A 19456-nucleotide genomic window follows, 5' to 3' on the forward strand; every position below is an offset into this window, starting at 1 on the left:
ATTCCAGGGCTCCTGCTGCTATCACACAGTGATAATCCTGATCCCAGCAAAGGCAGGGGACATGGAACTGCTGTGCTTCCAGCAGAGTAGGAGCAGGGTTGGGGCATGCTCAGCTTCCAGCTGGAAGTAGGGTGCTGGAGGGGACCTAGAGAGCGTCACTCTTAGGCAGCCCCCTTAGACCCCACAGCAGCATCCCCACCTCCTTCTACTGCTCCTGATAATTTTTAATATTATTTTTGTGATGGAAACTTGAGTTCTACTCTTAACTGCTTAAGACACAGCTATTTCCTCTGGACTGTTTCCACTGCCCACAAACCTGCCCACTTCTCAGGTGGAAATCTGCCAAAACATGGACAGGCTGGGAGAGCTGGGCTCTGCAGCCTGGAGAAGAGAAGGCTCCAGGAAGACCCCAGAGCCCCTTCCAGTGCCTAAAGGGGCTCCAAGAGAGCTGGAGAGCGACTGGGGACAAGGGCCTGGAGCAACAGGACAAGGGGCAATGGCCTCACACTGAAGGAGTGGAGATTTAGATTAGATATGAGGAGGAAATTCTTCCCTGTGAGGGTGGGGAGGTGCTGGCACAGGGTGCCCAGGGAGGCTGCCCTGCCCCTGGATCCCGGGAAGTGTCCAAGCCCAGGCTGGACAGGGCTGGGACAGTGGAAACTGTCCCTGCCCACCCCGGGGTGTCACTGGATGGGCTTTACGGTCCCTCCCAAGCCTTGGCACGGCCGGGCCGGGCGAAGCGGGCCCGGTGCCGGTCCCGGGGCTCCCCGCGGTGCCGCTGCCCGGGGCTGCCGGGGGGGCGCGGGCCCGGGGGAGGCGGAGCGGGGCGGGGCGGGCCCGGGGGCGGTGCCGGGGCCGGGCCCGGCGCCGGGCGGGCCGAGAGGTGCCGAGGCATCGGCGTGCGAGCGGCGCCCCGTGTGCCTCCTGCGCCCCCGGCCAGCAGCCCCGGGCCGGGGCATGGAGGCGGCGCACAGCATCCCCGCGCTCGACGTGCTCCGCCGCTTCGGGGTCAGCGAGAGCTGCGGGCTCAGCCCGGAGCAGGTCCGCCGCAACCGGGAGAAGTACGGCCCCAATGGTCAGTGCGGCGCCGCGGGATGCGGGGAGCGGGTGGGATGGGGCAGCGCTAACGGGACCCCGGCATCCCGGCTGGGACCCTCCGCCGGACCCGACCGGGACCGGGACCGGGAGGTGGACCCGGACCCTCCCCGCCGGGATCGGGATCTAGACCGGGATCCTCCTCACCGGGTTTGGGATGCGGACCGGGATCCTCCCGACCGGGGACCGTGATGTGCACCGGGGTCCTGCCCGCCGGGATCGGGATCCTCCTCACCGGGACCGGGATGTGGACCGGGGTCCTCCCCGGAAAGGTCCGGGGCGCTGCCACGGGTCCCCCCGGAGCATCCTCCCGGCCGCGGCTGTGCGGAGGATCGCTGGGGATGTGCCTCGGGACACCTGTTGGTCAGGGCAATATGTACTGGCTTTAATTAAAGGCTGATTACTGCGGCTACGGGCGGCCAGGAACGTCGGCAATTAGCGGGGTGTTAATTCCGCTGGCGGAGTGACAGAAGGCGGGGAGGGCCGGCGATGTCTGGTCACCAGGAAGGAAAGCGGGGAAGGTCTCAGAGCCTGCGGGTGTCGGGAGGAGCCCCAGAGCAGCCGGCAGAGCTGCGGGAGCGGGGGGATCTCTCTGCGGTGCTGCTGTGGGACAGCAGGGGTGTGGGGACACCGGCCGTGTCCCAGCCCTGCCGTGTGTCACACCGAGCCGGGACACCCTCTGCGGGCAGCTGGGCATCGCCACGGCACTTTAAACGCGTGTTTGGAAAGTATTCCGTGTGCCCAGGAGGGGCTGGTGCGGTGTCCGCACCTACCCAGGGGATTTTAGGGCGGCTTTGTTCAGGCTGTGACCGAGCTCGGTCGTTAACTCTGCACAGGGAACAGGAGGGTTCGGGGTGCTTTGCTCCGGTGCTTTGGAGCAGTGAGTCCCTTCTCAAACTTCTGCAAGGAGATAAGTGTGGAAACTCTCTCCTGGGCTGGAGTGTTGCATCTGCTTTTTGCTTGATCCTCGTGGATGAGGCTCAGGGAGTAGGTGCTGGCAGGATTGCTGCCGCATTTCTGTTTGTTGGGAGGGCTGTGCCTCCCCCAGCCCTGTGAGCAGCTGTCCTGTGCTGAGCTGTGCTCAGGGCCCCCCTCCCACCAGTGCTCCCTGTCCCAGGCAGCTCCAGTTCCATTCCCTGAGCAGCATGGTCAGGGCTGGGCTTGGGAGCTCTTTCCGTGGAGCACCTGCAATGGAGCATCCCATCTGCCCCTGTTGGGTTTGATTTTGGAGAGGGGCAGCTGGGGACCTGTCTGGTTAACTGGGAGGAGCCCCTCTGCCTTGGGGGCTGAAGACAAAATACATCCTTAATGCCAAATACATCCTTATCAAACAGGTGGTGGGGCTGATTTCGGGGTATAATTGCACCCCATTTTTGCACCTTGCCCTGGCCCCACAGGGACGTGTGGCTGCAGGGTGCTCTGCAGCAGGGTGTCACCGATGGGCATCACCACTGTGGGGCTCCTGGTGGCTTTGTCCCTCTGTTTGCCCAGGTGAATCATCACCACTGAGTCAGGCGTGTTGGCTGCTCAGTGGCACCGGGCTCTGCCTTGAAAAAAGGGAGCTCAGAGCTGTGACGTAGGTGCAGAGCAAAGGGTTAGTGGTGGCAATTAGTTTGCCTTTAATTTATTTTTCTTTTTGCTTCCTCCTCTTGCAAGCAGTGGCTCTGTACTCCCCTGGCTCGGCAGTGCTGTTTCCCACACACCCCAGCTCTGGGTTTCTCACAGGCTGTTGGTTCACGAGAGCTTCTGACTTTGGGGTGTGCTGTGTCTTTCCAAGCACAGCCCTGCAGCTCCTGTACTGCACAGCTCACAGTGATGTGCCTGAATTTTGAGAGCAGTGATGTGGGCAGTGCAACTCCCAGTGAAATGTGGTGGAAGGTTTTTAAGAATTTGGAATTTCTGCAATTTCTGAGCAGTATTTATATTTTTCTCATGGTGCAAATGAGACATAAACAGTTTAGAACAGCTTAAAACCATGCAGATAGGGACCTTGTGTGGTTTGCTTGGTTTAAAACCTTGATTTTAAGAAAAAGGGTTTTTTTTTCCAGCATGGTGAGAACTTGCAGGTTGTGTTGTGGCAGCAGGCACCAACCTCCCAGGCTGTGCTGGGATACCCTGGGGTGTCCTGTTTGGGGGAGCTGCCTGGGGTGAGGGTGCCTCAAGGGAGCAGCTCGGGACAGTGAGCTAGGCTGTATTAAATTGCATTTCAATTTAGGTTAAATTAATCTCTGGCAGCAGAAGTGTGGGGCAGTTTGGTGACTCGTTTGAGCTCACACAGAAGGGGAAGAAAAATCTCGTGTGGCTCGAAGTGCAGAGCAGGCCTTAAGCTCCAGCTACTTTCATTTTCGCACCCTCCTGTCTCACATTCATTCATTTCCTTCTAATCTTGAACTCCAAACTGCCAGTGTGGTTGTGAATCACAATCTAAAATACATCATCTTTCTGAAAAACTGCCTCCTGACATGCTTCACAGAGCTGCTGGCTGCTGCTTTTTTATTGCATTTAAAAAAAATACGAGCTGCAACGAGCTCTGACGTTAAGTGAGAAGCAGCCATCATTGGTGTGACTGATATAAAATTATTTCATTTTTGGGGGCGGTATTCTTTTGGAGCCTAAAGTTGCTTTTTTGCAGATCCAGTGCTCACAAACACATTTGCAGGAGGAAACAGAGAGCAATACCGATTATTTGGTATCTCCAGTTCGTGGCTGGGGAGCCAAGCAGTGTAGTGCTGATTACTGGAGTGGAAGAAGATATTTCTCCATTAGGAAGAGCTTGTGTTCTCTTTTCAGCTCTGTCATCCGTGCTGTCAGCGTGGCCTTTCATTTGCCAAGGAAACTGGAGGAGCCACAGAACATTTAGGTCTCACCATGGCAATTCTGAATCTCCCAAGTCGATTTTAATTAATAAATGCTTTGGATGTCTCACAGGGTGTTTCCCTGTACCTCATCCCATCCACCAGCTTCAAGCTCCACAGGTTGCTTTTAGACCACAACAAAACTTTTAAAAATGCCCAAACAAACAAAAATAACCAAATGCACATCTGTTATTTTATAGCAGGCTGAGCAGGGGGGGTACAGGCATGCAAACATTTTCCTTCCTAAATGTAAAACCAGGGACATGATTTCCCTCGGAATGATTTGAGTTTTGCCAAGGAACGACAGATGCAAACAGGAGTTGCTTCGTGGACAGACAAATGATATTTCTGTTTTAAATATAGCTCTGATTTATCTCTTCTAAATGCATTTCTGAGTGTAAATGAGCATACATTTCAGGCAGGATATTGCTGGCATTAGCGTGTATGCATAATTTTATTTGCTCCATCGGTAACCTAAATGGGCTGTGAATGTCAGCAGAGTCAAACTCGAGGCTTCAGCATAGGGGTGTTTATCTCATCTTGTGTTTCATCTCCTCTGAGTCTGAAGCAGAAGCCCTGCTGTGGTTGGAAACTCAGCTGGGCAGGAGCCTCCTCCCTGGGGGCTCACCCATCCTCTTCTCCACCCGCCCTGCTGCGGGGTGACCCCTCTGTGGGACCCTGCAGATCCTCACTGAGGGTGCAGTGTTATTCAAACCAGCCTCAGCTCAAAGCCCACCAGCAAATTCGCTTGTTTTTTCCACCACACCTCCCTGTGTGCCTGTGAGCCTCATTCAGGATCCCCAAATCTTGGTGTTTGTTTTCCCCTCTGCGTGCCTGGGCGGGAGGAGGAGACACCCCCAACCCCAACCCAGCCTGTGCTGCTGCTGCTCTCCTCAAACCCACCAAGGCTCATTCTCCAGGAGCTGGCATGAGCACAGATCTGAGCCCCTGTTTTGCTAGGAACAGCTCTGATGTATGATTTATTTCCATCCCTTTCCCAGGATGTGTGTGTGTACATCCGCCTGTGTCTGCGTGCACTCCGCCCGCCGAGCGGGGCTTGACGTTGGATTAGCTGCTGGTGGTTGCTAACGAGCCAAGGTTATGCTCCAGCTCCCTCTTGACAATAATAATAATATTAAAAAAAAAAAAAGAAAAAGAAATAGAATTCCTATTTCACGCTGAAATATTTGAGGTGGCAGCAAGGAGAGGAAAAGCAGCATTTTCTGACTCATCAAACTCTGCGCTCTGTTCCTCTGTGCATCGCCCACCTTTTCCACCCCCGAAACACACGCTTAGCAGTCTGATTCATAAACATGCTACGGGTTGTGGAGGGTTTTTTTCTCCTCCTCCAAGTCCTTTCCCTGAGGAGAAATGCAGAGGCATTCAAACCTTGCGAGCGCCTTCAGATTCGGGGAGAGGCTACACAAAGTTTCCGTAATTGACAAGGAAACTTGGGATTTTCATCTCTGTGCCATCCTCTGGGGTTACCTGCATTCACACCTACCTTTAAAAAACACTGTGAATCAGGAGCAATGTTCAGAAAAACTGACATCTGCTGTCTAAATGCTGCAGGAACCAGGGAAGGAAGATTTGCAGGGCAAGAAGGCTCTGCTGTGGGAGAAGGGATTGTGCCTGCAGCTCTTGTGTTTACCCCTGGGGTTGGTCTGCCTTGTGGCACAAGTGTTATTTCATGAATATTTTTATTTCATTGCTGGTTTTGAAGCTGGGGGTGGTAGAGCTGGTGCTACAAAACATTGATTTAAGAGGAGCTGGATGCACTGTGGATGCCCAGATGCTGGCCTGGGATGTGTTGCTTCCAGTAAGGGGCTGGAACGGGTCCTCCAAAAACACCACTAGCAGCAAAATACCCCCCTCCTCCCAGGGCAATCCTTTCCCCCAGTAATTCAGGTGTCTCTTTTGGAGTACCTACTCCAGCCAAGAGTTTATGGCCATTCTAGAGCCAAACTTGCCATCACCACAAAGTCACATCTCTGCCCTTTGCCATTTCAGCACCATTGGTCTTTCTGCATGTTTAAAGCCTTTTCTTATCTCCAGATCTGATTTGAAGTGTTCCATTTCTGTGGTCATCTCCCCACAGGATAAATCACTGGAAAATCCTATTGATATTTATTTTGCAAGTAAGTTTTCCCCTTCTAAAGCTTCCCTCAAACCCATTTTTCTTGAATAAAAAGCATCACTCTATGCCTGGTGTTGCTTTCTTCCTCCCAAGGAGAATTTTAATTTTTGAGAAGCATCCAAGTTGCTGCCTTTTCGCTCTGCTTTTGATCTGCTCCTGCAGAAGGGATGGTGTGAGAACAGGAGGCTCCTGCCTGTGGGTTGGCTGTGTCCTGGCACAGCCACAGCCCAGGTGATGCTTCTGACAAGGGGCCAGGGCTGCAAACGCTGGCACAGAGCAGGGCTGAGCAGGGAGGCTCCAAGTGATTTCAGGCAGATGGGTGCTGTTCCTGGTGGTGGCAGCTGCCCTGTGCAGCTCTCAAGACTGTGGCTGATCCTCTGGGCACAAAACCTCCCTGGAGAGCAGCGTTCCAGGTGCTGTCCTGTGATTTTCATCAGGGATCTCAACTGGACATCAAAAAGGCATCAGAAACCTCACAGGGCTGCTGGCGGCCCCGAGGTGCTTCTGTTTTCATAGCCCTGAAAAATGAGGTGGTTTGATGCTTTTTTGTGTGCTCAAACCTCTGGAGGAGCCAGCTTTGATTTTCTCCCACACAGCGCTTGCTCAGTCACTTGGGATGCTGATACCCCTCCAAAATACTGCTGGTGGGGTTTTTTTAGGGTTATTTTTTGTAAGCTATGAGCCAGATGTTGAGTGTTTGCATCCTGTGCCCTTTTCCCAGCTGGTGCTGCCCCACTCCTGGGGAAGGAGCTCCTGCCTGTGAGGCACTGCTGAGGCTGGAGCAGCCTCAAAACCCTTCCCTTGCTCCACCCAGCTCACCTGGAGGCCCAGAGGATGCTCCATCCCCGTTGATGTTCTCAGGGCTGCTGAAAGAAGGACTGACACGTTAAGAGCAACACCCGGGCTGCATTCCGTGGGGGATTAGGGCAGTAAAAGCAGAATAACAAACCTCTTTGGGCAGGTAATGCTGGACAGGTGGGTGCTGGCGTTGCACAAGGATGCTCTAGAACTCCTGCTGACTATTTCCGATGGGAGGAGCCCCTCAGGGCCCTTGGGCAGTGCTCCCTGCCCAGTCCTTGCCTCTTCCTGCTGATCAGGAGCTGTGGAGCTGCAGAGATGGGGCTGTTTGCTCCTGGGCTGCCCGGTGGCATGTGGGTTAGTGCAGGAATGGACTGGAAGAGTCGGGATATGGACCAGGAGCTGAGCAGGGTGGTGTTTTCTGGCACTGCTGGCACTCATGGTCTCAGTTACAGGGTGGAAATACCTGTGAGCTCATTCTGTTACAAGGCAGGTCATGCCTTGTCAGAAGAGTGTTGGGTTTTTCTGCTTGCTTTTTTATATTTTCTTTATTTTTTCCCTTTTCTCCCCCTTTTTTTCCCTTCCCCTTCCCCTGGTTCTCACGTAGCACACAGGGATGACCTCCCATGGCATCTCAGATGGGGTAAAGGCAGTGCAGGCAGCCCCTCCTGCTCAGCTGGAGCACCTTGGGCAGGAGAAACAGCTGATGCTGAGGGCATTGGGATGGGTGGGAGGGATGGATGGAGGTGAAGGGCCTGTGGCCACTCTGGGTGGGTGGGTGGCAGCAGGACAGAGCTGTCTGGGGCTTCAGTCCCACCCAGAGCAATGTCAATACACAGAAAACTCAGAAAGCACCAACCCCACAGCCCGTTTGTTACTCTGCATCTGATAATTATTTTTTGGTGGTATTGTTACTCATGATCTTTTTTATTATTACTTCAGTGTTGGTAGCACTGGAAGTAGAAAGCATAACAATAACATATATTTTTTTTAAAAAAATCCCCAGCTGCTCAGTGGAGCTGAGTTGATACCAGTTACCTCGCTGGAAAACAGGTAGCAGAGATCTGGGCTGGAAGTGTAGAAACATTGAAAAAAACCGGAGGCAAAAAAGCAGCAGAGAAAACTGTGGTTACTCCAGTGTTTCCATGACGTGAGCATGCACCGGAGGCTCCTCCGTGGGCGGTTAACCCCTGGCAGGCAGGGCTGCGGGCAGGGCTGCAGGCAGGGGCTGCGGGCAGGGCTGCAGGCAGGGGCTGCGGGCAGGGCTGCAGGCAGGGCTGCGGGCAGGGCTGCGGGCAGGGGCTGCAGGCAGGGCTGCAGGCAGGGGCTGCAGGCAGGGGCTGCAGGCAGGGCTGCAGGCAGGGCTGCAGGCAGGGGCTGCAGGCAGGGCTGCAGGCAGGGGCTGCAGGCAGGGGCTGCAGGCAGGGCTGCAGGCAGGGGCTGCAGGCAGGGGCTGCAGGCAGGGCTGCTCCCCTGCATCCCAGCGCCGCCTGTGAGGACAGGGCTGCACGGGAGGCTCGGTATTCCCATCGGGATTAGTGTTGAGGGCTCCTCGTTATTCCCATTAATGCTGATGGGCTCCCCGTTATTCCCATTGATTCTGATGGGTTCCCCGTTATTCCCATTAATGCTGATGGGCTCCCCGTTATTCCCATTAATGCTGATGGGCTCCCCGTTATTCCCATTAATGCTGACGGACTCCCCAATATTCCCATTAATGCTGATGGGTTCCCCGTTATCCCCATTAATGCTGAGGGGCTCCCCGCTATTCCCATCGGGATTAATGCTGATGGGCTCCCCGTTATCCCCATTAATGCTGACGGACTCCCCAATATTCCCATTGATGCTGAGGGGCTCCCCATTATTCCCGTTAATGCTGATGGGTTCCCCGTTATTCCCATTGATGCTTACGGGCTCCCCATTATTCCCATGGGGATTAATGCTGACAGGCTCCCCGTTATTCCCATTAATGCTGACAGGCTCCCCGTTATTCCCATTGATGCTGGTGGGCTCCCCGTTATTCCCATTGATGCTGATGAGCACCCCGTTATTCCCATTGATGCTGACGGGTTCCCCTCCACGCTGTGGGTGCCTCAGCCGAGCCAGGCATCTCCTGGAGGAAGGGTCACATCTGAGTCCAGTGTTGCTCTTTTGAAGAAATGCTGAATTAATCCTCGCCAGCCATTAGCCTCGTGTCTGTAACAAGCATTTGCTGGTTTGCTGTGGGAACCTCCCAGTTTTTGAGGTTTGGCTGCTCGTTATCACCCTATAAAAGCCTTTTCTCTGTCTCACCCGCAGAGGTGGCGAGCCTGCGGTCAGGCTGTGGTTTGGTGGTGATCCCATGTGCCCGTGTGCTGCCTGGTCCAGCACACCCCTGGACATCCAGGACATGTGGTGGCATCAATTTGTGACCTGTGATGGCCGAAATCTGAAATGCTGTACCTCTTGTTAAAGTCTAGGTCTATGGCAGCCCTAAACCTAAGTGTCACTGCTCTGATCACCAAAATCCTCCTAAAATTGAAATGCTCAGGGATGTGCTGGATGCGCTGATGCAGGTCCTGGCTCTGTACCCTCTGGTCCTACATGAACCCCCTTGAGATTGCACACACACTGCTGCATCCCATTGGAGATTTTATATACGTGTTTCATTTGGGATTGTACATGTGTGAGACTATACATAAGTGCTCCATTTGAGAGTAACATATGTCCAATCTGAGATTTTTATATATATACATATATCCCATTTGAGATTTGAGAGATGTATAGCGTTTCCCATTTGAGATTATGTATGTCTTATTTGATAACCAACTAATATAACTTATTAACCCACTGATAACTTTATATATATATACATATATGTATCCCATTTGAGTTGTGATATATGTACATCAATTCCCATTTGACATTATGTATGTGTCTTGTTTGATAACCAGCTAACATAACTTATTAACCCACTGATAACTTTTCTCTCTATATACACACATATATCCCATTTGAGATGTTATGTATGTATATAATTTCCCATTTGACATTATGTATGTCTTGTTTGATATCCAGCTAATATAACTTATTAACCCACTGATAGCTTTTATATATATATAAAAATTATATAATATATAAATAAAACAGATAAAACCAAATATAATATATTTATATATTTACGTATATTATATATTATATTATATAAAATGTGTAAATATAAATATATGATATAAATAGATAAAATCTATATAAATACATAAATACAAAGAGATAAATAGATAAAATCTATATAAATATATAAATATATTTTTAAAATTCCCCCACCCCCCATACATTTTCAAGTCCCTGTGGACACCTCTGAGCAGAAGGCCCCTTTGTGGAGGGAAGCACAGCACAGGCAATAAGAAGCTGTTTCCCCGCTCGGGGGGCAGCGCTGCCGGCCCGGCGGGGTCGCGCTGCCCGGCGGAGCTGCGATGTTTTGGGGAGGAAATCCGCTCCTCGCTCTTGCGTGTCCCCTGTGCCCCGGGTTCCTGCCCGCGGTATTTTTGCCTCGGGTGTTTCCTGCTGTTTGAAGCACTCGGTGTTTCCGAGGGGGAGGCGGGGAGGGGACGGCAGCGAGTGCGGGAGGAGCGCCGGGCCGGGGGCGCTCCGTGCCCGGGCCCCTCCGCGGCTCCCCAAAGCCACCGCCGTGCCAGGAGCTGCTGCGAAACCTGCTCCGTGTCCTCCTGCTCCGTGTCCTCCTGCCCTGATGAATAACCAAAACGCTTTTTTTTTCCCTTTTCCTTTTTTTTCCTTTTCTTTTTTTTTTTAACCTTGTCTTTCAGGATAAACCCCCTGGAGCGCTTGCAGAGGCGTCCTCAGAGCAAACGCAAGAATCGGGGTTTTTTCTGTTAGATATGTGCTTTATTAGACAGGGGTTTAGGATTTTTTGTTGTTTTTTGTTTGTTTGTTTTGTTGTTTTTGTTTGGTTGTGGGGGTGTTTTTGGGTTTCGGTTCTTTATTTGTTGTTTGTTTTTGATGATGATGATGATGATTTTACTATTATTTCTTCTGGTTTGGAAACAGTTTTCCCTGAATCTCTTGGTGATAAAAAACCAAAACCTCAAACCAGCAGCTTTTTGGGAAGGCTGTGCGGGTGGGGGAGATTCTCTGCTCTGCATCCTTCGCCACGGGCAGTGAAAGCTCAGAGATGCCGGAGCAGGAGCGGAGCTGGCGTGGCCCCGTCCCCCGGGATTTGGGATTTGGGATTTGGGATTTGCCGAGGTCGGGATAACCCTCCCTTCACCTGCCTGGTCGCACTTTTCCTTTTTCCATTCTGCAGCCTCCCGAGTCAACAGAAGGGCTAAATTAAGGAGTATGTGGGGAGCGAGTGGAAAAGTCAAAACGAAAAGGGCTGGCTCAGCAGCGCAGGGCGGGAGAGGGGAAGTGATGGAGCTGCGCTCCAGCCCCGCCTGCTCCGGGTCCCCTCGGGTCATCTTTGGGGTGTCCTTTGGGGTTTTTCTGGGCTTTTCCGTGCTTTGAGAGCCAGGGATCTTCTCTGCCCCAGGAGAAGGGGCTGCTCTGCAGTGCTGGCTCAGGCCCGTTCTGGGGTTCCTCTTCTGTTTATAAAAAATTCAAATTATTTTCCCTTTTTTCACACAAATATATTTAGATATCCCCGTATATGTCTATGTATATACATACATACATACATACATATATATATAAGATTTTAAAGATTTTATCCTTATGCACAAATACATGTTTATATCATGTATGTATATATATGTATAATATTTCATCTTTATATTCATGCACACAGATATTATACATATTTGGAAGGTGATTGTGAAAAAAACCCTAGAAGGGACTCATATTTCCAGGGATTTCCTTTCCTCACTCCAGGAAAGGAACTCCTTCAACTACACAGAAATGTGTGATCCTCAGAGAGTCCATCCATGAAAAGTATTAACTGTCCAGCTTGCCCCTTTTTCCCATCCAGAAAAACAGATCTTCTCTATCCTACAGAAATTTTTTTCTTCTGATATAATCCAAACTAAGGGCCGGGTGGACTTCATTTTCCAAGAAAACCCATCCAAGAGGATTGCTGAAAATAGACTGTTCTCTGAGAACAGATACCAGAAAAAGCAAAGGGAGGGGTGGGGGAGGTCACGCAGGGCAAGGAGTTCTGCAAAATAAATTAATGACTGCTACTCTCAGAGTGAAAGCAGCTTGTTAGCACCCATGTGGGTCAGGGGATGCATCACCCTGCAGGTGCACTGGATGGATTTTATCATCCTTGAGTTCATTTATCATGGGAGATGGGTTGGGATGGGTTCAAACTTCAGAATTCCCCACAGGTTTGCCACGAGGGAAGCATTTCCTTCAGAAAACAAACAAATGGAAAAAAATACTCCAACCCAAGTCCCTCCAGACCACAGCACACTGAGGATGGAGTTGTGTCCATTCAGCCCCCAGCTTGGGGCAGGGAACATTTCCAGCCCAGTGTTCACAGTCTGGGTTTTCATGCTCCATAAATGCAGTTTGTGCCCTGGGGCTTGGCTGCAGGCAGCAGCAGGATTGATTAAAACATTTGGATTCAAACATAGCAATTAAAACAAACATCAGCTTTTGCAGGGGTCAAGGCGAGCAGGTTCCTCATCTTGAAAAGATGTGGTTTGGATTTAAAAGCAATATCCTGTAGTTCTTTTTTTCCCCCCTTTTAAAAATTGATGCTGCAGGTTTGGGGCTTTGTTTCAGTAACTTTAGTTGCATTTGTAATGTGATTTTTTATTTGTTTCATACTTATTTTTTATTATTTATTGGTTTATTTTTCAAGACATGCAAGTGTGATATCCTTAGTGGTGGCTTCCAGCCTCATGGAAGTTGCTTGTCTCAGTGTAAAGGGACATTGGAGCTGGTCCTTGGGGACTTTTGCTGTTCCCCCCCCTGAGCACAACAGAATTTGCTGTGTTCTGAGCAGCATCTCTCCTCCAGAATCAAATACATCCCTTTGGAAAAATGCATCCTACTCTCATTTTCTTACCTGGAGTCTTTTCAGCTCAAGCATTTTTAGGAAAAAATAGGATTTTTCTTAAATCCTTTGGGATTTTTAGAAAAAAAAAATCCCAAACACAGTCCCACCTTGTTCCTTCCCGGTTCTTGCAGAATTCAGCAGAAAGGCTCAGCCCAATTTTGGTTCCTCCCCTGGGGCTGGGCACTCTCTGAGCTGACTTGGCAGCGGGGGCATCACTGGGACTCCTGGCACTGTGCAGCTCCCTGTGCTTGCTTTCCTAAACTGCTTCCCAGCACTGCCAGGAAAATGTTATTAAATTTTCTCCCTGGGTGTTGGAGTCACTGCAAGTGGCCACTTTGCCCAGTGTGCCTGGAGGGGCTACAAATCCCCTCTGTGCTGTCCCCTGGCCTGGCTGGGGCTTGTTGCTCCCTGTGCTGGCTCTGGGAGCTGGCTCTGGGTGGCAGCTGAGCATCTCAGGGATGTGAGGAGCAGCCAAGGGCAGGAGGCTGCAGCAGAGCCCAAAACAATGAGAAGGAATCACTGGCCAAAAATTCCCAACTTAATTAACACTTAGCTGAAAAATTAAGTTTAGAGTGATAAAGAAGGAAATCAAATGATGTTTCTAGGGTGAAAGAAGAGAATATATTGAAGTTGCAGCATGTCCCTTGATTGGGGCTGTGGTAATTTTGGCAGAAGGTTCCCAGATGAGGCAGAGTCACTCCCTTGCCTTTCCCTGCAGTTATGGAAAGGATCTGCCTGGAGCAGAGATAGGAAGAAGCAAAAAATACCCAACACAACCCCAAAACTAAAAAAATCCACCAAACCTTTAGCTTTATTTCCTTCAAGCTCCTGTAGCGGTTGTGGGGGTTTTGGTTTGTTTTCTTCTTTTTCCAAAACCGTTACTATTTAAATGCAGATTTTTAGCTTTTCCACCGGGGAGCCGGAGCTGGAAATTCTTTCCACTGCGTTGGTGCAGGAGGGAACAAACCGCTGCTTTGAGTCTGCTCAAATAATCCATCCCCGGCTGGAGCCACGGGTTTCCTCCTTCCCTCCCACTCCCAGAGCGATCCTGGGATCTGCTGTGGGTGCTGATGGGGACAGGGGTGAGGGGACATTGCTTGAAGTCTCATTTCCCTGAGGGTTTCTCCTTTCAATTTCTCCAAGGCTTCACTCTTGCGAACGCCGCATGGGCGCTGGAGCGGCAAGCCCGAGTGGCAGCTTCATTTTTCAGAACAAAATGGGAAAAATCTTCTGTTCTTACTTTCCTGGCATGAAGGAAAGGAGGTGGGATATTGGCAGGACATTTGCTTTTCACTGTGGCATGGGAGGAGGATGCTCAGGGCTGGGCAGGGTTTATGGCAGAACTGCAGTGGAGGGGGAACCTTGTGCTGCCCAACATTTTGGGGGTGAGCCACTTCCAAGGATAAAGGAAGGGAAGTTTAAAGTGGGATGGGTGAGGCTTTCCTTATTCATTTCACATGGTTTCTTGGACCACTGGGCTGATGCCACACTCCCTCCTCCATTCCTGTTTCCCTCCCCCTGCACAGTGGGGCATGGTGTGGTGGCTCTTCCTCCTGCGCAGGGATGCTGTGTCTGATTTTCTGGGGAGAAGGAGACAGCGCTGGGCTGGGTTTGCTTTTTACTTTGCTGCTCTTCAGGGGCACATCCAGGATAACTGCACTTCCTAGTCCCTGACCTGCTGAGATCAGCTCAGCTGGCCACAAAAGGAACAAATGACCCTTTCAGCTTTCCCCACAGCTGCAGCAGTGGGTGCCTGGTGCCCCCAGTTCCCCACGGGGACCCTGTCACTGTCCTGGGGGGATTGATGGTGCTGGGCTGGGTTCAGAACCTGTGAGTTGGGAAGAGCAGTGTGAGGGTGGCATGAGCAGCTGCTCTGGAGCTCTGTTTGCCCCAGGAAGCTGCGTGACCCAAACCAGAAATTTTTGAGGCTGAATTTCTTTGCCAGCTATTGACAGCGTCTAGGTACCAGTGAGGAAAACGGTTGGATCATTTTACCCTAAAGCATTGCCTGGAAAACAGCAAGGATGTTTCTGGCCCTTAAGCCTCTGCTATCCATCCTCATCTGCTACTCATCCACCCCGGGCTGCCATCCCCAGCTGGCCTGAATTTGCTTATTTTGGGGCAGTGGATCCCCCAGCTAGAAGGGTTCTGGGCTTTTGCAAAGTGCAGGGCACGGCTGGAGCAGGGGTGAACCCTGGGGAATTACAGGAACAGCAAACCAGTGGTGTTTGCCATGGGAGGGGGGTTGTATCTCGTTTATTTTATCTTTGTGATGCCTTTTGAAGCAGCCCTGAATGGGTGGCTGTGGCTGGTGTGAGCAGAGCTCACCTGGCACACAGGAAAAAGCAGCTGTGAAGCGATAGGCAAATAAGGTGCTGGGGCTGGAGAGCCTCCCCACCCAGGGCACACCCAGAGCCACCACTGCCTTCTCTCTGCAGGGGAAGGCACAGGAGGAAACCACCCGTGGCTTTGTGAGCAGCTCCTGGGGGTGGTGGAGGACAGGGGAGGGCTGAACCCTCTGGGACCGGGCTGTGGGACAAAGCAGAGCTTGGCTGTGGCACAAGGATGGGGATGGATGCCCCATCCCTGCAAGTGTTCCAGGCCAGCTTGGACAGGGCTTGGAGCAGCCTGGGATAGTGGAAAGTGTCCCTGCCCAAAGCAGGGGGTTGGAACAGGATGATCTTTAGGGTCCCTTCCAACCCATTCTGTGACTGCTCCCAGTGCTGTGCCTGCAGCCCTGGGGTGGTTTTTAATGCAGGGTTATTTCCTGAGCTCCTTGGGTGGCACAGCTGGAAATGCTGGCTGCTGCAGGCCTGTGGGCTCAGTGCTCTCCCTGCAGCTGTGCCCACCCAGGGCTGGGATTTCCCTGCGTGGGTCAGTGACCCCCTGCCAAGGGGGCAGCCCCTCGCTGTGATGGCTCTCGGGTGCCTGCTTGGCTCTTGGGGTTTCAGGTGTGGGGCTTTTCTGCTGGAGGGCTCAGGGAGCTTTGGGGGGTGTTTGCCCCCATCTTGGTGTGACGGCCGTGGGGATGGGGTGTGGAGGTTGTTGGTTCTTGCTAGGTCTGGACAGAAGATGCGATGGGATCTCGTTTATTGTTTCTTATCTAAGTTGCAGTCTCACAAGGTGTGAGCTCTGTCTAAGAAGGCAAGAAAATGGCCCCTTCTCCCTCCTTTCAAGGACTTCTAAAAAATAAGCAAAACCAATTAAAACCCAGCACCTAAGTTAATTTTATTTATAACCCAGGTAAAGATCACTCAATGTCTGCAGTGCAGGCTTTCACTGACTAATTAGAAAAGATCACCCAAACCTGAGAAGAAGGAGGAAGAAGAAAGTGAAGAAGGACCCAGGCAATGCCCAAATCCCTCCACATTGTCCCTTATATATATTACAATATTCTATATCCCAAAACCCCAAACTCTAAGTATTTCACCCTGTGCCATTCAAAAATTGCACACACACACTCCCAAGTGCTCTCACTCAGTTTTGGGAGCTGTTCCCATTATCTCAGGTCAGAGTCAGAGCCCTCCTGAGGGTCACTACCTGTCAAAGCAGAGAGCCTGATAGTTTCAGCACCCAGGGTTGCAGCAATGTTCCAACAGAAGCTGAAGCAGGCACAGTCCCTGTGCTGCACCCCGAGGGTGCCCCTGTTCCCCAGCAGAGCCTCCTCCTGCCCTGGCACAGGGGCACAGCTGGGAGGTGCAGGGGTGCTGCAGGGGTGCTGCAGGGATGCTGCAGGGGTGCTGTAGGGGTGCTGCAGGGATGCTGTAGGGATGCTGCAGGGCTGCAGCCGTGCTCGGGCACAAAGGGAAGGCGTGTGGGTGATTGAAGTCATGCACAGCCCGGCTCTTGGGCTGTTTTGTCCTCTGGGAGCATTAGCACCGTCAGGCTTTGAGTGTTTGTCATCCCAGGGAACAAAACACCCGAGCACACCGCTGCTTTTCACACTTCTCACCTCGAGGATGTGATTTATGGGCTGAGTTTGTGTTAAAACACCCCGGCAAAGCCTGTCGTGGTGGTGCAGCCCAGCAGTTTTGGGGAGCAGTGCTGGCTGTCAGGGGGATGGGGCAGAGCAGACGTCCCTGCAGGATGGGATCCTTCCCGTGCCTGGGAGAGGCAGCCGGTTAAAATAACAATTTATCCTGCCTGCTGTCCTCTGGGATGCTGGAAGGATCCCAGAGCAGCCCTGCCTGGGTTCCTGCTTTGTGTCACAGGACAGGAGCTGCTCTCCCAGCTGGGGTTGTTTTAGGGTTTTCTTACCCTTTTCACTACTATTTTACTGCCTGCCAGCAAAGTCCAAAAGAATTGGGTGCATCCCTTATTTTGAGTATCCATTTCCCTTTCCCTGAATGTGGGAAAAGATGTTAAAGGCAAGGGGGGAGAAAAAGTTATTACAACACAGAAATATAGCTTGAATTAAGTTATTTAGAGCAGAAATCTGGGCCTGGGTGTGATGCTCATAACTATTCTCCCAGAGGGCATCGTGCTCTTCCCACAATCATTTGGGGGCAGAAGTGTTCCCCATGAGGGAAATCTGATTTTATCCAAGGGAAACTCCTGAAATGGTGAAGGCAAACGGAACCTCAGTGCTCACCCTGCAGGTGTGGCTGCTGTGGATTCACCCCGGGCTCTAAGGTGCCCCAGGGGTAGCTGTGCCCTGTGCTGGCCTGTGGCAGTGTCACCCTGTGCCTCACTTTCCCCCGAAGCAGGGCGGGGTGCAGCACCTCAGTGCAGGATGGAGAAACCCCAGCTGCCCTAGGGATGCGCCCCAGGGATTTTTGCTGCTGTTCCAGCAGGACAAAGCTCCCCCAAGGCCAGCCTGTCCCAGTTTGTGTTTGCTTTGGCCGGGGCGGCGGGGCTGGGTGTCCCCGGGGACGCGGAGCTGTCGTGGAGCCCCGGGGCAGCCGCCCGTGCCCGTGGGTGGCACCAGTGTTTATTTACCTTCTCATCACCTGCTCGCCGTGCCCTGCCATGTTGCAGGCGCCAGCCCGTGGGCTGCCAGCCCTGTTTGAGTTGGCAGGAGCTGGAGATTAACCTCCTGCTAAAATAGCCCGACGCCAGCCCCGCGGCTGCCCGGGGCGCCCGGGCTCCCTGCGCACCCTCGGAGCATCTTGTGGGGATGTTTTGCAGCCTGGCACGAGCCAATGTCACCTCACGATGTGATGGCACAGCCAGGGGAGATGCCGTGGTGTGACAAGCTCAGAGCAGGTTGCAGATGCTCAGCAGTCCCTGCAAGGCAAAGCCCTCTGGGGTGGTGGGACTGGGGGTGCCTTAACCCCCAGTTAAGCTCCTGAAATGGTTCCCTCACCATTTCAGGAGCTTCCCTTGGATGAACCCAGCTCGTTTGCTGGTGGGAATGGCCCTGTGATGGCTCCTATCACCCCTTGGGAAATCTCCACTTTCTTGGCTCTGCTCTCCAAAGCTGCCATGCAGAGGAGCAGGAGATGTGTCCTGATGTGTCCGCACGCTGCAGGTCCCGTGATGGGACTGCTCAGCTGGGGAAGGTGGATATTTATGGTGCATGTGGGTGGCCCATTTTGGGATTCTCTGAGCCACCATTACCACTTTCCACTCTTGATGGTGTCACTTTTGTGTTCTGGATCAGGGAGCTCGTGCCCTGAGCTGGATTTCTGTGCTGAGCCACTGTTCAAAGCAAGGGGCTATTTCAGGAGTTTCCATTCCAGCCTCTTTGCACTCACCATGTTGTCCCAAGGGAATGACAGATTTGGGATTTTGCTGGTTCCCTGCCTGTGGTGGGTTTCCTGGCTGGATGGGACATGGCAGCACTGCTGGTGCCATGGGGCTGACTCACACAAAGAACTTGGGGTTTGGTGAGTAGAAAACCCTCATATTTCCAGTGAGACTTGGGATGTGACAGGAAGAAGCTCCAGCCCCAAACCTTCCTGTTTTCCCGTGTGTTTTTATCAGTTCACCCCAAAAACGTGGGCTGATTGTGACTTTCTGCCCTTTTTTCTCTGGGTGTTCGGTGCTGAGCTGCCACCTGAATAGTGCTGGAAGGAATCACTGATAGCAGGGAGATGCCTGGTTCAGATCACTGAGAACAGTGATCTGTTCTCAAAACTGGGGTTTGGGAGGTGCCTGTGTTTGGGGTTTGGTGGCAGTGGGGGCAGTGGGGGCAGTGGTGGCAGTGTCACCGTGCTCGTGTTTCCTGAGTTCACAGAACCCCTCTGTGGGGCTCTGATCAAGGTCTCATGCAAAGTCCCGGCCCTGTGAGCAGCCCTGCTGCCAGTGCTCATGCAAACACGGTGTGGGACAGGCACTGGCAGCACTGTGCTGTTTCGGGTGGCTGCTCAGGGTGCAATGTCACCCCAGGGCACCCCAGCCCAGCCGAGACCTGGGGTCCCCCAGCTGCCTCCCCAGGGCACCTGCCTGCCCTCAGCCCTCCTGCCTTGCGCACTTGCACCCTTAGAAGTGGAGCCTGGATGGAAATAGCAGCAGCAGATCTCTTCTGCTTTTAATTTCGGAGGCTCTCTGGGCTGGGGAGAGGAAGCTGGGGGTGGAGAGGAGCTGGCTGTGAGGGGACAGGAGCACTGTGCTCTGACAGGCTCTGTAGAA

At 52.4% G+C, this 19456-nt stretch overlaps 1 protein-coding gene across 10 annotated transcripts in view; it reads left to right on the forward strand.

The window, feature by feature from the left end:
• The first annotated feature begins 860 nt into the window (after positions 1-860).
• Positions 861-19456, forward strand: part of ATP2A3 (ATPase sarcoplasmic/endoplasmic reticulum Ca2+ transporting 3) — a 55220-nt gene continuing 36624 nt past the window's right edge. For 7 of the 10 annotated variants that reach the window (XM_063402425.1, XM_063402426.1, XM_063402433.1 and 4 more), the window contains exon 1: positions 862-1075. In XM_063402425.1, the coding sequence (XP_063258495.1) occupies positions 958-1075 (118 nt within the window). In that variant the 5' untranslated portion in view covers positions 862-957. Of the gene's footprint in view, positions 1076-19456 lie in introns of all 10 variants that reach the window. The other 3 variants (XR_010081033.1, XR_010081034.1, XM_063402424.1) reach the window with 1 other exon arrangement.

Source organism: Prinia subflava, chromosome 8, assembly GCF_021018805.1.
Source record: "Prinia subflava isolate CZ2003 ecotype Zambia chromosome 8, Cam_Psub_1.2, whole genome shotgun sequence".
Classification (NCBI taxonomy): domain Eukaryota; kingdom Metazoa; phylum Chordata; class Aves; order Passeriformes; family Cisticolidae; genus Prinia; species Prinia subflava.